At 38.8% G+C, this 21,926-nt stretch overlaps 1 protein-coding gene across 5 annotated transcripts in view; it reads left to right on the forward strand.

Annotated features, from left to right (window-relative positions):
• ZNF407 (zinc finger protein 407) overlaps nt 1-21,926 on the forward strand; it is a 355,565-nt gene that overhangs the window by 12,706 nt on the left and 320,933 nt on the right. For 3 of the 5 annotated variants that reach the window (XM_072852837.1, XM_072852839.1, XM_072852840.1), the window contains exons 2-3: nt 12,681-12,815; nt 13,119-17,942. In XM_072852837.1, coding sequence (XP_072708938.1) covers nt 12,683-12,815; nt 13,119-17,942 — 4,957 coding nt within the window. In that variant the 5' untranslated portion in view covers nt 12,681-12,682. The remainder of the gene's footprint in view (nt 1-12,680; nt 12,816-13,118; nt 17,943-21,926) is intronic. The other 2 variants (XM_072852838.1, XM_072852836.1) reach the window with 1 other exon arrangement.

Consider the following 21,926-nt stretch of genomic DNA (forward strand, 5'->3'; position numbering starts at 1 on the left):
GAACAGCAAATCGCATTTCTCTGTAGCTGTAAAGAAAATTCATTATAATGTCTTTGGTTGTAAGAGATGGCTTCATTGTGATTAGTTACACTGATAATAAAACAACCTTTTTACAAATGGCACAAGATACATGAGATCTCATGTGTCTGCCTTTTAATAGCATCGAATTTGTGCATTTGCTACCTTTATTCTGTAGTCCTTTTTTCATTTATAATTGGGCATATTAAAAATCTACAAGTAATTAAAAATAATCTAATATAACTTAATTTTTCTTTTGAAGCATTCTGGAGAAGGAGTTATTAATGCAGCTAAGCATTCTTAATTGTTGAGTTTTCAAAATAAAAACCCTAATTTTAATTACAAAAACATGGTTTTATGTCATTTTGTTCAATTCTGAATGACAAATTTTGGGGATAAAATAATGAAATCTGGATATCTGACATTACTTTCTGAATCCTTTTTAAGCACCTGAAGAAATATCTTGACTTTCAAATGCCCTATTCCCAGTGACTTCAGTTGGATTTAGACATTTTTAGGTATTAGAGTAATTTAAAACACAGGTAGTGGCATTAGGATGCCATTAAGCAGTTGAGAGTCCAAGTGTACACATTTAGGGTGTGGGGGAGGATTTTGTGAGGAGTTCATAGCCATTAAAGGGGTATTTATTTATTTTGTCCATTGTACATGCATTTAAGAATACTTAGATCTCCTTAGCACAATAATGCAGAATGAGTTTGATGAGGAAAGTATAGTGGTTGTAATAAGACCATATTTATATTGCTGTGATTTGTGCTGTTACAGGGTTTAACCAGTAAAATATTCTGTATTGTTTAGTTTATAGAAATAATATCGGATATTAGATTCTGGAAAAATGGTGCATATGCAACAAAATGATATTTTAAATTGTAAAATGGAATTACATGGCTACTGTTAGAAGGGAATTCCTTTCCTGCTTCATGTAAAAAGCAAAAGAATTTGGTGCTTTAGAATGAGGAAGGCTGCAGAGCCGACAAAACAGAAGTTGCATTTGATTATCAAATATTTATGGAATTTACTGGAAAATGAAAATCTGAATCATAGTGCTTGGAAAAAATAGGATGTAATTATCAAGTCTCCTGGAAAATACAAGATGGAACAGCACACTTAATATTAGGTTTCACTGTAAAAGACGTAAAACAACATTTTTGCTCCTGTTGTCTGTAAGCTTTAATTTTAGACTGTTGTCTCTTTTCCATTGATGATTACAGCTAGCAAAAAAAGTCCTGTAGCACTTGTTAAAAGTGTTTTCCCAGGGCAAATACCAGGAAAATGACTATTGATGACTGAAACACAGGACTAAATATTCTTTTTACCACCTGAGAGAAAAAGGGGCTACGCCAGCACCCTTTGCTGTAGGAAGCAGCCCGTTTGGCCTGCAGTCCACTTTCCACGCCTGCATTGCTCCATCAGAGGAGTGGGCCAGGTCTGCGATTTGGGCTGCTCAGTCAGCTGGGAGCGCAGTGCCGAAATGCTTCCCTGCGTGCGGTCGGGAAAACTGACTTTGTGTCCTGGCCGTGCTCTGCCCTGATAAATCACATGCAAGTCGCCCATAAGGGTGAGCTTGTGGTCCCTCAGATCCTGGGGGTGTTTGAGCTGAGTGATAGCCTACTTAGTAATATGTCAATTTTTTCTCCCAGGAAAGCGTTGGAGCAGGTGTAATTTCTTACTCTAGGTTGGTCTCCGGGTACTTGCTGGTGGTTGCCACGGAGTATGTTTTCTGTGTTGATTAAAACCTATTGATCTCAGGAAAGTTTGTGGGATTGATTTTAACTCGGTGCTTTTCAGGGAATTAGTAGTATTTTTAGCAATAACACTTTCCTAACGTGTTCCCAAGAGAGAGTGACATGTCAAGGAAATACAGAGGCCACACGCACAAGTTGCAGCCCTGACCCAACTTCTGAGGTCCCCTCGCCCGAGGAAGCGCCGTGTGGTCCTGCTGTGACCTCCTGCGACGCCGGGAGCTGTGTCCGGGAAGGGTCCAGCGGCATGCTGTACTCCCTGCCCAGGAGGGATTTGGGGAGCAGGAGGCAAGGGATGGGGCCACTGAGTTGACTGGCACATGTCTTCCCAGTCTGCGGAGGAGGAGGGCTGCAGTGCCACCCTGATCGTGCCAGCCGACGGCCAGGTTAGCAGTGGCTCTGTGTGGCCACTGGGCTCCAGGGAGAGGAGGAAACTCCCCTCACGTTGGGCTCTGTCGCTGATATTTCCCAGGGAGCTGTTTGATAGCATGGGTGCCAACCGGAGATTTGAGTTTGTGATAAACCAACAACTGAAGGAAATGCACTGTAGTCTTGTGTAGCTGTTACACGGTGTACTTCAAAATAATGAGGAGATTTTGCACACTAGATACCCAAGTGACAGAAAACTAGTAAGCAAGGTGCAGTTCTTAGATATAACAGAATGAAGCTGCATAATTTTTGTAGGTATTGGGGAAGGGGTCAGGTCCCCAGTGCAACTGTTCCTGACGTTGCACTGCATGCACCATTCCTGCAGGAGAAATGAAAATTTTAATTGCCAGGTGAGTCCTTGTTTGGGGATGCACTTGAACACACGTGCCTCACGTCAAGCCTAGGAGGAATCCTGCTGACACTGTGCACATGCTTAGGCATATTGCTAGTTCTGGAAGATAGCTGAATTTCAGGGACTGATTTAGGTAGGCACCAAATTTGTTGCGTTGAAACAAATAGACATGGGGGAAATGGGTACTATTGATAAGCAGTGGCATTTGAAACCTTCATGGTAGTTGTTCCCAAAGCATCAGTCCTGTGAATGCTCTGGACAAGAGGTAAATGGGGGTTTTATAGGTGATGGTGGTGTCAGCAAGGGGCTGACCCTTCTTCTCCTCAATTCCTTCCATCCTTCCATTCTAGCTGGCTAGGACCCATCCTGGGGAGATGTGGTTTCACTGTACAGGCCATGGTCGAAGATGGATGCTGCTGAGGCATCCCCCAGTCCTTCTTTGCTGGCTGTACAGAGCCCTTTGCTGTATCGCTGCCTCCTCCCTCGTTCACTCACCTCTGCTCTCCATCTGCTGACCAAAAGTGCATTTGCTGGGGAGAAGCAGAGCTTGCTCAGCTTTCTGCCTCTCTTCTGTCGTCTGCTGGAGTGAAGGCACCTTTTGTAGCTACATGGCTTAGCTCCGGTGAAGGGCTTGGGGATGGGGAAGGGAAGAGGCTCTACGTTGTGCCATAATAGTAGTTCTTGCCTGGTATCACAGGTACCACAGAAGTCATGAATAATTTTTGTATCATCTCATACTGCCAGTGCTTGGACTCACGATGCCACTGTCACACCTGTATGCCTCCCATTGCTGTCTTGTATTGGTTTCCATCTTGACAAGGACAGTGATGGAAATTAGAATAAAATGCAGTGGTAACCCCTGCAACTGTTCAGAGTGCAGAAGTACGTAGCTTTAAAAGGTGTTCAGCAACTTCAGCTGAAGCATGGGTTTGTTCACCTGAAAGAAAATAACAGTTATGGAGAAAGCCAAGCTTTGCACAGCTGTGCGTGGTTTAAGTCGTAGTGATGTGCACAGCTATGCATGGTTTAAGTCTTAGAGATGATCATCTAAGGTTATCTGGGAAAAAAATCCCCCTATGTGTTGCAGAGGAGATGGCAGCACTATTGTGATTGCTTGCACGTATTATAAGAAACCATTAAGGACAAAAGGTGTGATTTGACATGCAGCTTTTCCCCTGCGCGTTAAGGGTTTATCCCCTCTGTAGCTGAGAACTGTGTACAGCTATCACCTTTTAATACTAATTTCTAATGATGGATATTAATTTCTTTTTGTTAGCGATCCAGTGATACAAAGAAGTGAAGGCTGCTGCTTATGCTTTGCTGAAGTGTGCTGGAGGACTAACGTGTTGTGGCAGGGATTTGGAGCAGCATCTATAGCAGAGACCTTCCAAGTGCGCCCCAGTGCGAGGCAGCCCCCTGCTTCCACCGTCGCCCTCTGCCTTATTTAAGCAACTGAGCTGGAAAACAAAAACCGAAAAGAAAGTCTGGGTTTCATATGTCTCATAGGATTGAGCTGAAATACTTCCAGTGTGCTCACGTCTATTTTATTGTACAGAAAACCAGGTTTTGTCTTTATATAAGCTAATAGTTCAGATTGTTGAGTATGTCTATGTGAGTTAATACCGATAATACAAATATATGCACATATGTAAACATATATGTTCCAGTGGGTATATATTCTAATTAATAGTAATATCTTATATTAGATAGATGATAGATATGATAGATATGATATGATAGATCTGTAGATATGCTTGCCACAGAAACATGTAACACACTTCTGTTTGATCTGCTTTTCTCAAATGAAACACAATTACTTCCTTGTGTGCAGCGGCCACCAGGTGTCATCAGAATGCTTTTATTTTTATTAATTTCTCCTTTTCTTTAGAAGCGTATGTACACTTTGTATTCTTCTCCAAAAACTTTGTTAACCTACCACACAAACAATCCTAACTCCTGATGTTACCTATTCAGCCAAAAACTCATGCAGCTCTTTTCAGCTGAGCTACTTGAATAAGCTGCTGACAGGAGGAAAACGATGCACAGTAACACTGAGAAGCCTGTGCATATACACACAAATTATTACATGCATTCTTTGCCTCAGTCATTCAAAAGATGGAGATACATACAGTAAGCTAAGCCATGTGGGCCTGGCTTACCTTAGTGGAATGTCATTAAAGAGCTACAGGCAAGGCAATTAAAATGATTACTCAGAACATACTAGTATTTAAAGCATGTTGAATTAACCTTTCTGTCTTCTGCCATCCTTCCTTCTTTTTATGCCTTTTCTACAGTTTTGGTGTTCTAGCTTCACATTAAATGTGTTTTTGTGTTGGTTTTTAAAAAATTATTTATTTATTTCGCTCTGGATGTTTGGCATACTTGCATTAATTGTGGATAAAACACATCCAAACTATTATCAGCCTACCTTTAATTTAAAATGGTGTTGGTTAGGTTCTTTTTTTATCTTCAGTGAATAGCTACGTAATAAATAACTGAAAAATGCTCAATAGCTTCTTTTCAATTTTTTTTTGTTGTATAAAAAATGAAGAGAACATTTCAATGCCAAAAAAATGCATCTTTTTTGTTTCTTTTTTTTTTCCTACTTCCTTGCAGTTTTTTCTAGTTCCTACTTCCGTTTTGCATCTTGGTTCAACTTACTAAAAAATAAAATGTGTTCTGTGCTGTCACCTGGCGAGAGCTGCCCATTTGTGTTTGCCTTTTCACCTGTGCTGCTGCTGCTACCTCCTCGAGCCTGCTCAGGCTATGTTAGTAGACAAATGTGTTCCAGGCTGTGATGATGGAGGCTTCTTGTTGCTTTTCGTGTGATATGGTAGTATAAAACAAGGGGCCAACAAAGCCATCTTTTTTTTGTCTTTTAGGTTTAATTTTGAGCAAAAGTTGATGAAAATTTAGTAAATCTTGGCAAGTATTAAACTCCAGAATAGCAGTCTACGAAATTCATACTCCTTATATTTTAAAGGAGAACAGAGTCAGGGCTTTTAGGACCAGGTTTCTAGGGTAAAAATTCCAAGACCCAGTTTCTAAGTGACAGCAATTTCAACTTAGTGTTATCTTTTGCTGCCGAAGTGCAGGAAAAAGTTAAGACTTCCAACAGTTTTTTTCAGGTGTCAGTGTGAGATGGTGCCTGTGCACTTCCTCTGATGAGTTCTAGTGTGGTCCACAGTACGTAAGAGGGTCCTACAGCCTATGGTAGAAAAGAGATTCAAATTGCATTTACTTTTTGCTTTTCTCTAGTTTTAATTGGTGAAGTTGGTGAGAATTGCGTCTCGCATGAAACCATGTCATTCTGAGAGTTCCCACAAACCGTGGGACTCATTACTGTATGTGAAAATGAACATTTATTTTCCTGCAAGTTTCCTTCATGGACCTGATAAAGTCTCTAAAGTGTTTTGAGAATACTTAAACAGCGCTTTTCATCCATAAATATCACGGTGCTATGCGAATATGATCTTTCTTGGATCCTCAGAAATTTCCGTTGCATGTTTTTATTGCTATTGTTATATATATGCCTTGCTCTGGAAATAGTTAAAATTCTTTGGATTTACAATTCAAAATACACTGACCTTTTTAAATTTTCAAAAATTGAAAATCTGGGGGTTATTCAACACTTTTTAGGAGATACTAGTGCATTTCCTCTTATTCTCTGTCTTGGACATGCCATTGATTCTGACAGCACTTGAAATGAGTGTGTATCCATGTCTTTCTTTTTTGACTCTTCAAAGCTGATCTAATCGGTGGTCATTGCTGCATTTAGCAGCATTTGGCTGTTTCTGAAGTGAATGGATGATGGACTAGGGAGTTTTTGTGTGAATTAAAGAATAAATTCTTTATGTCAGGAATTCATAAGAACTTCCTTTACGTTGGCAACTTCTGCCCCCCGCCCCGAATGACTTTCAGTGGTTTGGAAGCGGAAGCAAGAAGGATGAGAGTCGTAATGCAGGGTGCGTTTCCCCATGATGCCGTTACAGTTCTTTCTGATGCCTGCGAGAAAATGAAGTTAATGGGTGCATATAACTTGCCATTTTCAGTGATACTCAAGTGATGACTATCAGTGGGCTTTTTATTTTGTTACTTTAACTATTGTAGATACATCAGTGTGGAATTTTCAAAGTCTTTAGTCTTTGAAAGCGTGTAGCTTGTTTGGAAGTCTCCTGTAAAGGTTCTGGTGCCCTAGGAAAATGAGTGGCTTTACGTGAAGAACAGGCTCACGATGCAAAGCTGGAAGTTCCAGCATTCTTGAGCTGCAAGGGAAAATACAGGTTTGTAATGGTTAGCGTCAAATACTCCTCAAAATAGTGGTGATCTTTGTTCCATTTGAACCAACAACCATATCGTCTTCTGTATTCCATTATTGAGGAGACTGTTCTCTTGGATTAGTCTTTCTGAAGGAAGTGAGGTAACTTTGTAAGGCCGTAAGACAGACCTATGATTTGATTTAGGAAGGATGTTATGCCCTTGAAAATGAGAAGATGTTTATTTGACACAAAGGTTGTATGTGGAGATAAGTTGTTCACATTCAGTTTTGTGCAGGCTATTTAAGGAGCTCATTAAAATGATTTTGCTTCATTGTATCCATGATTTCATTGAAAGAATTAATTGTCTGAAAAGGTGGAATTTTGACTGGGAAAAAAAAGAAACTCTGTTTTCCTTATGTCACATCCTTTACATACACTGCAGATTGGATATTGAATACTTGGAGACAATAATACGCTGACTGAGAAGTGCTTTGGGAATTCTAATGCCTGGATTAGCATAAAAAATAAAAACCAAAGTGGAATTTAGTACTTGTAAATATACTTTCTTGGAGTTCTTCTGTACACATCCATACCCCTTCCCTTAAAGAGCTGACATATGACCAAAATGAGAAGTATTAAAAATGTATTGAGCATCAACTTAAGGAACTTTGCAGTTCATTACAGGTTTATGGATCATCACTAAATTGCTTGTCCTTCTCATCTAAATTTAAGATTACTACTTGCTAAATTTAATCTGAGGATTAGGGCAATGCAAGTCTTACATTGAAAATCTTAACTGCACTGTCTCCACCTTTTCACATAGAGGAATTATATACTATTTTTTGGACCAGAGGAAAAAAAAAAGGAGAAAACACTCAACCAAAATGTTCTCTATTTCCGTCAAAGAAAAGATCTTCTGTCTGCAAATGACTGATGCTTTTGTATAGAACTGTAGCAGATACTATATCAATATACAAAAAAGCATTATAGGAAGAATACAAAGATCAGTGGTGTTATCTGGTAAAAAATGGTGGTGGCAGCTCAAGAAGTGGTATTTTTCTCATTTTTTGTATTCGTTTTCTTCTTTATGGGTAGTGAGATGGTGCTAAATTGAGATGGTGACTGTGGGATGTCTTTTAAATTAGATGAAATATTGAAACAAACCCACCACAGTTCTGACCATTTGGAAGTCCCAATGCATGAAAGAGGAGAATCTTTAGCTATATTGGTTTCTGTGACACAGCCAAAGTATTGTGTATTATGCACTTGTAATTTAAAAATATGTGTGTCTCCTCATATGTTTTGTAAAGATTTGGATATTTGGCCTTTGCAGATGTAGCACATGTAACATAAACATTTTGCTTTTGAAGATCTTAAAAACATGTTTCAGTTCTTTTGGATACTTGGAAAATTATTGAAGAAAAGCACTATGTTAAAGACTTAGCTAATATTTCCAGTAGAATTACTGAGCTTAGCTTTTTCTGTGCACAACTGGTGAGGCCACAACAGGTTTCTTTCCAAAACTTAGGAACAGTGTGCTGCAAAGAACCTTAAAATGTGTTAGGTAATGTATGACTGTCTCCAAGCAGAAGAATTTGTTAACCTGAAGCTAATGTGGCAAATTAATTTTTGGTCATATCCTTTAAGAACCTGTTCAGCTGTACTTGATTTATATGAACATTAACAAAAGATTTATGTTACAAAAAGTCAACCCACTTTTGAGTTAGAACAGCTTCATTTTGAACATCAAATATGATGTTAAGAGAGGGCTGTTTGACAGAACCAGGTTTTAAACTCTGGAAATACTGCAGATTTGACTGCTGTCTGCTTAGCTTGGGCTTGATCCTGTGCTCTGGTGGTCTGCCGTGTTGTACCTGGAGATACTATCAGTGCAGTCTTGGAGCCTATATAAATCCTTTCTGGTTTATTTGTGCAATACATTAAGTGGTTACATATCGTTGCGCTTTAGATATCTGTTACTTGTGAAAATGTAACCAGAATCTTTAAAAGTTGAAGGTAGAAGGAAAAGCACGAGAACTTGCATCTTGCATTGGTCTTAGTCTTGTTCGTCCATGAATAAAGTAGTTCAAGAGCTGTTCTTCCCCACTTCTACTGCTATATGAGTTTGCCAGCATTACATTGATATCAAAAGGCTTACTCAGTCACACTAATAAGTAGGACTTAGACTTAAGCACATGCTTAAGCTGCTGTGGCTGAGGAGGGTTACTTGTTGCATCTAGAATGTGTTTTTGGTTACCAGTTGATTTAATCAAATTCCAGATGCTAATTCTTTGCTCCTGATGACGATTCCTGTGCCAGACTAAGGTTTGATCCAAGACTAATTTTGCAAAAAGAAACCCATTTAACCTTATGTATCATGTGGTCACTGGGACTCTACAAACTCGGAGTGCTGCTGATGCCTTCTCTGATGCATCAGTTCCATATTAATACCAACTGTAGGCTAGCCCTTAATTAGTGTAGTGGCTTTGATGAGAGCGGAGGTGAGTTGGCTTATGCAGGTTGAGGATTACGACCACCCAGGTTTGTGACCAGTTTGTTGCTTTGTCATTGCCCTCCTGTCCTGTGGCAAATCTGAGAAGGGGCTTTCAGGAGAGAAGCTTACAGCAGAGGAAGCACTATAGGCTCCTTTGCCTAGAGGACGCTTATGGTATGCTGAATGCATCCTTCAAGTAGTGATAGTCATTCGTGCAATAAATGCACGCAGGAAGCTGAGAAGGGGTCTGCCCACAGCTCCCTTTGGGTGTGAGGCACTACTCTCCCATCAAGGAAGCTGAGGCATATGCTAGTGAAATTGTGTTAGAGACACACCTGTGTTATCTAAGCAAAGATCATAGCGGGGAGAAACAGACATGGTTCAGTGTTGCGGTCTAGATCTTGTCTGAGATGTGGAGAACTGACCACAGCTCAGCAAATCAATCACTGACTATGGTCCCAGCAAAAAGTAGTGACAGTAGCCATTAAGTATGTACCTCAGAAGATGTGCTCTTGTCCTAAAGGCAACTTTAAGAGAGAACTAAAAGAAATTGAAGGCAATTTAATTCCTTAGATTAATTAATATAGGAGTAATTTTAGAGAAACAACAGCACCCGCCTCATAGTTGTTTCCTTTCATACAGAATTCCTTTTGGATTATGGTTTCATGCAGGTGCATACTCCCATGTGTTATTTTGACACAGTTTATAGGGACGTGGGACAGAGGCAATCTAACTCTGGGAAGGGGGAAATTATTTTCATGAAAACTCAGATGTGAGGTAGAGATGAAACTGGTAAAGGCGTATCATTAATTGTTGCTACACCTAACTTGTGCTGTGCAGCTGAGGAGCTATTGCCTTGATAATACTTGTTATTAGTTGTGGGGATAGACGTGAGGCTGTTGACTTAGTTAGGAGTACCGCCTGTAAATGAAGCGGAGTGCATCCCCTGTCTGTGTGCTAGAAGTTTATCGTGAAATGAAGGCAGAGATAAGTGTCTCCATTTACTGTTGACTTGGAGAACTGGAGGAATTAAGCAAGAAGGCTGGAGCGTAAGGCTCCTTTGCATATTCGTATTACATATGTGACTATTTTAATTTCATACTGAAATTATTAGCAACACCTATGAGATTTGTGTTTTTGCATTTTCCACTTGCCTAGCAATTAGTTTGTAGTTGTGACTACAGTTTACAAAGATAAAATCAGGGAAATACAATTTTTTTTTCCTAAGCACTTGAAAAAATCCTTAATTGATGCAATACAGTTGAGTTGAAGACAAGGCTGGATGCCAGAACTGCGACTGTGATCCAGGATTTTTGGTAGAGCACAGAGCAGGAGGAACTTCTATTGGAGAGTTAGCGAACAAATGCTGAGAAGTAAAGCTAAGCCTGCAGGTACTGTATGCAAAAATCAGCCATCTTTTTTGAGGTGTGCAGGTGGCTAGTGGAGATGAGCTGAGTCTGCGCTGGTGTGGCAGAAAAGGCATGCTCTGAGACTGCTGATACCTGCCTGTGACAGCTGGGAAGCATCCACCTCCGGTGACTATTGTATCTCTGGCTGAAAGTGGCCTGTGATTTCTGTCAGAGGTTGATCTAGGTGTGACAGCGCTTTAAGGTTTGAATCAAATTATAGAATGGCTTTAAACGGGCATGAAGCATGTCAGAAGAGAGTATGGTGTGGAGCCACCAGTCCCCTACTTATTAATATGTCTTGAATGTATGAATTTTTGTTGATGGAGAAACCCCTAATTATCCCGATACAACCTGTGATAGTGGAAATTTCCAGTGCAGGTATTAGTTCACTGCTGGAAAGGTTCTCTGATAAATCAGATGGTCTGAGAGGAGAGTACCCTATAAAGAAGGTGGAGAATTGGTTTGAGATTGCAAATTGTCTTACACAGCAAAGAAAAAACTGCTGTTCTTCCCCAGGCCATGCAAGGGAAGAGTGGTAAGGTCTCAGGGGTGGGCTGGGAACCTGCTGTGGAGGTGCAGTGAGGCAAAGGACCCACGGCTGCTGCGTGCAGACAGTTAAGGATGGACTTGCGGCACGCATCACTGAAGTAATTTCTTGATATTTCCCAAGTTATATAAGCAAAGCTGTACTGCAGTTAAACAACATAATTTTAATCTGATCTTTTTTTCTGTATCCCAAACAGTGGTCATAAACCTTTTCAGGGTAAGCTTGCACTTCAAAGGCTTCATCCTCCTCTGCTATTAATTGCTGTAGTGTTTTTGAACATACTGACAATATGCTGACTTACACCAGCTGAGAATATAGACCTGATTGTTTTACTTCTGACTGATTGTGATAGTTTCTATCATGGTTTAGTGAACAAAGAAAACTAATAGTGTATAAGAATCAGAAAACCACAGTTAGAGAAGCAATATCTGGATCCTCCAAAGGGCTGTTGTGATCTAGAGGTGGTTATTCTCTAGGTATAGCTAGCTTGGTATACGTTTGGTCAGTACTTTAGCTCAGTGAGAGACCTACGGTTGAAGAACTGTTCAATGTATGCAACTACTCTGCTCTCAATTCCCTATAGGCCTTCCATAAATTATTATTAAGCAGAAAAGCTTTTTTTTACTTCCATAGGTAATAAGTCCAATTGATTTGAGTATATTTTCCCAGTTTAATACTTTCTTACTTTGTCCTCAAAAATAAGCATTTTTTTTTTTTTTTAGCATGTACTTGAATAGTTTTTTGTACCCTGCGTTGTCTGTATCAACATTGCAATTACTTAATCTTGTCAGGAAGTACTTACAATTGTGGTCATGGCCTCATTCAATGGGTAACTGAACAAAAAACTGGATACTTGGATCTGCAGCAAATTGATGTTTAAATCATAGTGTAAAGCACATAGATAAACATTTAGTATTTAATCATCTGTTAAAATGAAATGCATTTTCAATTCTCAATCGCTTCATATCAAAATGAAAAGGTAATAAATGTCAAGATTTGATTTCCCACCCCCATCCCTCTTATAAACTGTGTTGGTAGCATCAGTTTTCTAGTGGCGACATCTTTTTGGGAGCAGGAAGGTCACACTGGGCAGTTGAGCAAAAGCTTTTGGTAACTGGATTTGGATGGTTAGAATTTGTGCTGGGGTTCAAAGATGCTGCCCTTCTCTGCACTGCTGTTTCATGACTTTTTTTTTCTTTCTCCCTCCCCTCTCCCCAGTTGGGAAATGAAGTTTTAGAGGATATTTTAGGAATGATGGGGAACCATACTTCCGGCATATTCTTTTAGAACATGGCTCTATTTGTGTTTCCCGTCTTTCTCTTTAGCAGGTAATCTAAGCAGAGGAAGGAAAGAAAGCTTCATACTTAAAAATGTTTAACATTGATGTTGTTTTGTTCTGCTTGTTGTTGCAGTCATGGTCATTTCCTCCTTGGAGCTTTTAAATTTGGGAACCTGGATTTCTAGTTCAGGAAAAGTTGAACATCCCATGGCTGGTTCCCTGAAAGCTGTTAGTGTTTTGTGTCCTAAAAATACTTCCACAAACAAAGGTTAGGCTTTTCTGCTCAAGTTTAAGCATGTAGTAAATTACTTGATTACACAAAAACTGTTGAAGCCAGTGCTCACTCACACGGTGCTCATCACAGTGAGAGCTCTGTAACCAAGTCCCTAGAAGTTGGTTTGATTTTTAGATGTCATAAGTTTAGACACCATGCTGAAAATGTAGCCTCGTGTCTTTCATTGTGTCTGTCTTCCTGCCATGATTTTAATTTGCTGTATTGCTTTTTTTTTACTTGAGTATTTTAACTTTCGGTTGTGCATAGAAGACTAACAATAACTCTTTTGTTTTACAGGTACTAAGCCAAATGATCTACAATTGATAATATCAATGTTAAGAATGGATGGGGAGGAAAATAAGAAGAGAGATGATGTTGATGAGAGTTTACAAACTGAGCTGACAGAAGAATCCCAGAGAAATACATCAGGAGAAAATGCTGGATGTGACTCTTCATCTCAGCAGAAAACAAGGCTTATATCAGATGAAGTGTTCAGGGACCTTGAAAAGAAAAGAAAAGAGAATGGCACAAACAAAAGGACACTGTCAGGATCACCAAACCTGGATGTTGTTGAAGCAGACAAACCTGAAAATGTCTCCAGAAAAAGAAAGCGGAGTTCTTCAGAAGATAGTGAAAGGAAATTGCACAAAGTCGTGGCTGGAGAAGCAGGTAGTATAGTAGCTGGAGCTGTAAAGAAGGAAGGAGTCGCTAGTTGTCTTGGTGATGACATATTTAATTCAAATTTCCTGTGCCTACAGTGTGATTTCAAATGTGCTGATGGTGCCATATTGAAAATTCACAAGGAAAATAAACATTCACAAGAGGTGCTAGCTGCTGTTCCTGATAAGTTATCTTCTTCAGAAAAAATCAGTGTTGGCTATACAGTTGGAAACATAGACAAAGATCTTAAAGGCCAAATGAGTCATCAGTGTTTACCTTCCTGCTCTGATATGGAAAAACATAAACGAGAAAGCTCCTCTAAACAATCCAAAGAGCAAACGTGCCCTCACTGTAGTTGCACAGCTGAATGTAGTTCAACATTACATACGCATGTTAAGCAAGATCATGAGAAATCTAAGATATTTTGTTGTGATCTTTGTGGTTTTCAGAGTGCTGAGGAAAATCTCCTAAATTCTCATTTCCTTGGCAAGACGCACCTTCGACGCGAAAATCTTGCTGCACGGGGAGGATTTGTACAGATATTGACAAAAAAATCTTTTAAAAACCAACAATCTACTGCAACCAAAGAGAGGAGTGTCAGAGCAAAACATGGGACCAATAAATTAAGGGCAAGAACTGCTGATGCAAAAGAATTAAGTGTTTGCAGTGCACTGAAAGGCTCAAAAGTAAGCTTGTCTAAACAAAACAATGGCACTGGACTTGTTGAAATGATACCATCTTCAAATGTTCCCACTGAAAAAACAGATACTATGACAGAAGAAACGTTGCTTTCTTCCGGTATAGAAGGAAATTATGAAGTCTGTACTGAAAAACTAGGAATACCAGGACCCTCAGAAAATACCTTGCAGAAAACAGAACTCCCTCCAACTACCAAAAAGCTAGTTGGCAGTTTAAACATGACAAGGAGATTTGATAGACCAGAACATAAAAGAAATTTTGTCTTGTTAAGGTCTTCATTTGGACAGAGTAGGTCTTTTAGATTAAAAAGGCAGGTTAAAAGAAGGTACAATTTGTTGGGTAATAGTAAGAGAGGCAAGTCTGAAACTCAGAGAGTACACATGAAGCCTATCTCCAGCACACAGCTTAAACCTGGTGATTCAAGCCCTATGTTACATACAGAATTAGAAACAGATGCTAAAAGTAATTGTAATACTACTTCAGAAATTCAAGATCTTACTGAAGATAAGCCAAATACCCTTTCTTCCAGCACTACAGATACTAAAGATTCTGATGCTAAACTTACTGCTGATCATGGTGTTCTTCATACTTGCATTGATTGTGGTCATGTTTTTCAGAACAGAAAAAGTTTGGAAATTCATTTTGCAAAGCTTCATACAAAAAGGATCCAGTTTCATTGTCAGATGTGTAGTTATTCCTCTGGAGTCAGGGAAGACATGAAGCAACACTGTCAGGACAGTAAACACCAGATGGGTGGTTGTAGCTTTAATTGTCAGCTCTGTTCATTTACCAGCTTGAATGTGATCAGCCTTCGAAGCCACATGAGTGAAGTGCATAATATGTCCCATAGTTGTCCAACTTGCATTCTTTTTTTTCAGATGGAAGAAGAGCTGATAAATCATCAAAAAAGTGAGAAACATGATGGTTCATTATTTCAGCAAGCTACTCCATTGAGTAACAGTGATCAGACCGTGCAAGTGGTAACTTATGCTGACTCAGTATCAAACAATAGCCAAAATCTTGCAAAGGAAATGGAAGTATCAATGAAAGCAAAAACTCCAGACTCTTCCTTCATAAATCATAGAAATGAACTAAAGCATTCTGTTCTGAATAAAACCCAATTTCAATGTAAAAAGTGTTTTTATAAGACAAGATCTTCCACAGTTCTTACAAGGCACATAAAACTCCGACATGCACAGGAGTATCACTTCCTTTGCAAAGCATGTAATCTCTACTCACTGAGTAAGGAAGGAATGGAGAAGCATATCAAAAGAAGCAAGCACCTTGAAAATGCCAGGAAAAACAACATTGGACTACGTTTTGAAGAATGTATTGAAAAAGTTTGTGTTGGTGTTGGTGGTATTAAAACAGTGCTGGATCCTTCCATTTCTGGGAGTGGGAATACAGAGTTAGATAAAGAAATAATACATGTTTCATCCTCTTCTGTGGAAAACATATCGCAAAATAAGGAATTCGTTCCACTTGATCAAAGGATTGTTGACAATGAATTGGTTTTATCTAATGCACCCAAAAGAGGGAAACCCAAAGGCACTATTTCTAGGACATGTACCCATTGTGGTCTTTTGGCCTCCAGTGTTACAAATTTGACTGTTCACATCAGACGAAAGCACAGTCATCAGTACAGCTATTTGTGTAAGGTTTGCAATTATTACACTGTAACCAAAGGAGATATGGAACGGCATTGTGCAACCAAAAAACACAAAAGTCGTGTTGAAATAGAAGGACATGGAAAACAGAACTCAGAGATCATCGTTAACCCTGAAGGAGGTAATTTTGAATCCATGAACAAGAAGGTTAACAGCCCCATGACTGCCTTGTATGAGCATGTTGAGGATGGTAGCCAGTCATCAGATTTGGAAAATTCTGTCTTAGACAATCAGGAAGTTGAGCAAGGAGATGCTGAGCTAAAAGTTGTAAATGCCAGTAGGCTGCCAGATTTGGAGCATACTAGCAATCCATTAAATATAAACCAACGTATATTTTTGGAACCAGCAAGGGTTACTCAAGATGGTGACCCATGCTTCCAGAGAAGAGCAATGGGTGCAAACGACAAGAAGTGCGTACACTGCAGCTTCATTGCTCATTCTTCTTCTTCTTTAGAGCTGCATGTGAAGCGAAAACATACAAAACAATTTGAATACTACTGTATGGCTTGTGACTACTATGCTGTTACTCGCAGAGAGATGATTAGGCATGCAGCAACAGAGAAACATAAAATTAGAAGAGAATCTTATGTTTATTCTTCTTCTGGGGAGGAAGCAAACACAGCAAATATCACTAAAGAAGGCACTGCTTTGTCTCAAGAGGAGCACCATCACAGTGCAGGAGAATCGAAAACTGTTTTAGGTGACACAAAATGTGCCAATGACACAGCAGAAGGTGATCATATGAGTAAAAGCTTAACTGAGTGCACTGTCTTAGATGAAAATGCATCTCCAGGAATGCCTAAAGGCGGCGATTCCCAAAATGCAGTAGAAGGTGAACTTGAAGAGGAATCTAAAAATGGAGGAGAAAACCTTTTTTGTGAAGGATTCCAGCAAACTCCTCAGAAAGATAAAGTTGTTAAACTTGACAAGGAAGTATCAGTTGTTAAAGAAACTGATACTTGTGAGTTGCAGAAAAGTAGGCATGGTCAGGAGCTGCTCAACTCAGATGGTGATTGCATTGCAGAAAATCAAAGTAGATCAAGCAGCACAAACTTAAATTCAGGAAAAGGTGAGGAAAGATTGGAAGCAAATAGAGAAAGCCCTGAAGTAGAGTGTAGAAACACAGACATTCTCGAAAAAATATCACTGGAAAAAAATAACCCACTTATGTTAACTCTTCCAGAAACAAGTAGTGCAGTAGAGCAATCCAATTTTGCTGGAAACATTGGAGAAACAGTACAAAATATACATAGTTTAGAGGGTGACAGAAGTTTCAAAGAGGATCCTACTGGGGAGGAGGAAGAAGCCCTTATGGAAGCACAACATGAAGCAGAAGTAACTATAAATAACAATGTTTGGGAGGCAGATGGCTCAACAGCTGAGGGCATGCAAGAAAGTAGTAATGAGGCTTTAGGAACAGTTATCAGTGCTGATGATAAAGGAAAGGCAATGCAAAATTTTGGCAAGTTTGATTCTTCTATAGTGAGGTTAAAAAGCCATCAAGATGGGGAGGCCACTGACCATTCTGCTGAAGGACAGATATCAGGTGGAGCGAAAACCAGTGAGCTCACAGAGAAAGCAGACCCTTCGCCAAGCGGTGGGAAAAAGAAGAAGTTGGAAGGAATTTCCCTTAGCGAATCGACACGTATTCGCTGCGATGACTGTGGTTTTCTAGCAGATGGTTTGAGCGGACTAAATGTTCACATAGCCATGAAACATCCTTCAAAAGAAAAACATTTTCATTGTTTACTCTGTGGAAAATCATTTTACACAGAGAGCAACCTTCACCAGCACTTGGCCAGTGCTGGGCACATGCGAAACGAGCAGGCAAGCGTGGAGGAGCTGCCCGAAGGAGGCGCTACCTTTAAGTGCGTGAAGTGCACAGAGCCCTTCGATTCGGAGCAGAGCTTGTTTCTCCACATCAAAGAGCAACATGAAGAGCTGTTGCGGGAAGTGAATAAGTACATTGTGGAAGACACTGAGCAAATAAACAGGGAGAGGGAAGAGAATCAAGGCAATGTCTGCAAGTATTGTGGGAAGATGTGTAGAAGTAGCAATTCCATGGCCTTCCTAGCTCACATCCGTACCCATACAGGTATGGAAACGCTCTCTTTGCAAGTGGTCTCTTTCAAACAGAGTGAATTATACCATTGGTCTTTCTCTGCTTGTTAATCTCTTTAACATTTCTTATGAACTGGCATTCATATCGCCTGATGAGCCCCCGATGAAATTCAAAATTACCTAAAGGGGTATGAAAATACAGTGATCAAAGGGCAAAAAATGTAAGAACATTTTAAGCGCAGTCACCCTTCTGCTTTTTGTTTCTTATAGAGAGATTTCCTTCCCTTTAATCTAAATTGTAACCATTAATTGGTTCTTACATTTATATAATGAAGCCGTGGTGGTTTGAGAGAACAATTAGCTGTTCTTTCTAACTTCCTCTTCCTTGCAGTTGTGTAATATCCAAATTGTTTATTTCATTTCAATTCAGTTACACTTTCAGCATTACATAATGCTTCAGCACAGACATTTGATATTACATCATTCCTAAACAAATACCAATAAGAAGGATCAAGAGGTTTTTGTAGAAATAAGTTATGGGAATTGGAATCGGTCAGCCTTTTTGAAGGTAGTGTGTAAGGCTGATGTGATGCACAGGGATGTAGCATCTGATTTAGTTCTGTGCTGATCACACTTTCAATTCATTTTTATGTTTAATTTTAAGTGGAAAATTTAAAAACATTTTTGTAGAAAAATGCATAAGCTGCAGTTCTAAATTTATGTAAAAATTCACTGCGATGTTTCTATAAACCTGCCATACATTCTTTATTTTAAATAGACAGCTTTTCTAAATCACTGAGCTCTGCTTAGACAAGTAGTGTCTCCATGGTTGAATTTATGAGTGGATTTGAATAATAAATTCACATTTCAATGAACATATTTTCATTAAAACTGTAAGGTTTATTTTACTGTACTTTTAAATAATGGCTTATTATGGAAGCTATAGTTTAAATTCATGCAGTATTTGAAACTTAGTGCATGGTTACAAGGAAGAGAACAAAAAGGTAAGAAAAAAGAAACATAAAAGAATGGTAATTCCTGGCATAATCCTAAAATAGTTTTGTAAGGTTTTTATGAAAAGGCAAGGGCGTGACTGGACAACAAAGTTTAAAATTAATCTTGGGGAACACAGACATTGTATTTCAAACCTTTCAAAGTATTTTACTATAACTGCAGTATTCATGTATACCAATAACTCACATACTTAATACTTTCAGCATTACTTCTATCCTGTCAATAACGTAGTTATCTGTATTGCTTCAGCTAATATCCAACTTTGAATGCAGTGTTAAGTCTTTAGAGGGATGCTCGTGTTCACATGGTCAGAACAGCTGTATAAGCCCTTAATATGCCCTCTTACGGCAGATAAAACTGAATAAAACTAAGGGGGAGGATGCTAATGGAGCTCTCTTTAGAATTCTTTATGCAACTGTCTGGTCAAGACATGTTGCTTATAATTGATGTGTCCATTACTTGAATTCTCTTGTAATTATAGTCAATAAGTCTTGTAAATGTGTTAAAGCTCACTAAAAGCATACAAATTCAAGAACAGAGTAAGGCTAATAATTTAAAATAATCAATGTAGGCATTTCAGCACTTAATTTCCCTTGTGTGTTGATAGCTGATCATTCTTAATCCATTAAGATTTATTTAGTCGTTTACAATGCAAAATAGGTTTGCACTGGTCACTTGTGCCATTTGAAAATGTCCACCAGGTTAAGTGCAGAATGTAGTCCATTAGTCTTCCTTGACTATATGTATTAATTGCATTTAAAATCAAGTTAATGTGGATGTGAAAGTGAGGTAACTATCAATATATGACAAAGCAACCCTACTTACATAAGTTACATCATTGATTGTAACATTTAGTAAAAGTTAGTGTACTTTTTAACATCTTGTGTGTAGGTCTTATCATGAAGTATATTTTTATTGTGCTTTGGATGGCCCTAAATATACAAAGCAGTAAAAGAATACGTTTCATTTTGCAAGTCATTTTTCGGTGGTGCTTGTGGAGGGGGTATAGAAGGGTTACAGAACAGAGTTTCATCTGCCCTCTTTCTCACGGCACCTTTAAATGAAATGTTTTTCTGATGCTTTGCTTATTCACATAAACAGTAATGTGGAGACTTTTATTGATAGTTAATGGGAAGAAGGCTTTCTCTTCCAATCTGTATTTTCATATTTGTGGTTTCCTTTGTGGAACCCATTTTTGGCTTATTGGGAGTGGTGGCAGAGGGAACTGACCTACTCCACCAACTGTATATATACTGGCTTATAACATTGGTGAGGCCAAGTACAGTATTTTTAGCTTCTCATCTGTTCCAGGATAAGACCAGGTACACAGTAGGAACAGAGCTGCACATTTTCCCATTTATTGTTCTGATTATGTGTTTTTTTAAAAAATCTTTCTTTGGCATCCAGATGTGCATATATGTGTTTATATATGTATGTATGTGTAACCATATCCAACTCCTTGCCTTTTTTTTTATTGAGCAATTGGTGATGGTTTGGGGTGGGGGGGGAAGGGAAGGGAAGGTTGTAGAAAGATACAACTAATGATTTCCATTAATAGAAAAATAATGTTTCAAAATACCGTTAAATAATGTAGGAGATTTTCACATTGCAAATGAAACGGAAGCTTTGCTAGAGAGGAGATAACAAGTAAGTCCATCACATGTTGACAAGTGAAAATGAGGAAGTGTAAAGGAAAATAAAAGGAGTAGTAGAGGTGGAAGACTTTTTAGTTTGCAGTTGGTGCAGGTCCCATAAACTTAATTAACAATCAACATCTGAGGAAAAATCACTTGCAACCACATCATCTTTGTTTCATTTCTCATCAGATTTCTCAGTTAATGGAAGGTTTTCTCAATGTAAGTGTGGTATCTTACTCCCCATGTCCTAAACGTAGGAGGAAATGGTATGATGATATTTCATGTGGCTCTGCTCACTTTGCATTGAGCCTGAGCTAGGGACACAGCTATGCCTGCAGGTGTGGATGCTGTTGCCTTTGGCTGGCTTAAAGATGAGGGAGTGAATTTTTCTTATAGTTTTGAGTCTCTATTGTCTTAATGTAAAATAAAGACTATGAACTCCAGTCTTCGCTGTAAAACAGTAGCATGGTTTGTGTCTGTCTGTCTTGGACTCTTAAATTTACTCTATTTTCAATTTGGTGGGTTTTTTTGTTTGTTTGGGTTTTTTTCCCAATTCTCTTGTTAAGAGTCTTATTGCTTACTGCTACCATCAGAAAATGTACACTTTTTTTCCATGACATAACTTGTGGGTAAAGTAATTATGTTGCTTTTTTTTTTTTAAAAGTCATATGGTTGCGAAGATGCTATATTGAAAGTATTTTTCTCATTTTTCACTAAAAGCCAAGTGTGAATCAAATAGCATCACATTTAACCCAGCATATGAGAACCATTAAAGCTTGTGATACTATAAATATGGCTAAGAAATGGTTAATTGCTTCAACATTGTTTCAGATAGCCTTATGGTAAATATGGATTTTTTTCCCCATTAGTTTAACTCTTAGTCTAATGCCTTCATCTTAAGTATGAAATTATACTTTTTTGTTTCCATCCAGAACATACTGGAACAAATTTGACACAGCAACCTAAAAGGGAGATGCACTGCTTTTGTTTCAGGTGATAAGTACTGACTGGAGCCTGCCTGCACTTGAATTTTCATGGAGTTTAAGTGGAGATGTTAACAGATATTCAGCTCTGGATCTGAGAAATAAATAAAAAAACCCCAAGGCCTCAGTGATTTTTGGATGAGAGCAGTCAACAGAATAATACATTTCTGTATTGTCAGCACACTGTAGCTATGATTGGTCTGAACTCGAGTTTTTCACAAAGGAGTCATGTAAATGGAAGCCAGCAAAGGTCTTGTATGGAAGCCCTGCGGGACACCTGCAGTAACAGAATGAGGAACGAATTTACAATTTAATCAGTAGGAGAGAAACTAAGGGAACATAGAATTGAATCCACATGGTATTTGAATTCTATAACAAAAAAGA

The sequence above is a fragment of the Ciconia boyciana genome, chromosome 2 (assembly GCF_034638445.1).
Source record: "Ciconia boyciana chromosome 2, ASM3463844v1, whole genome shotgun sequence".
Lineage (NCBI taxonomy): Eukaryota > Metazoa > Chordata > Aves > Ciconiiformes > Ciconiidae > Ciconia > Ciconia boyciana.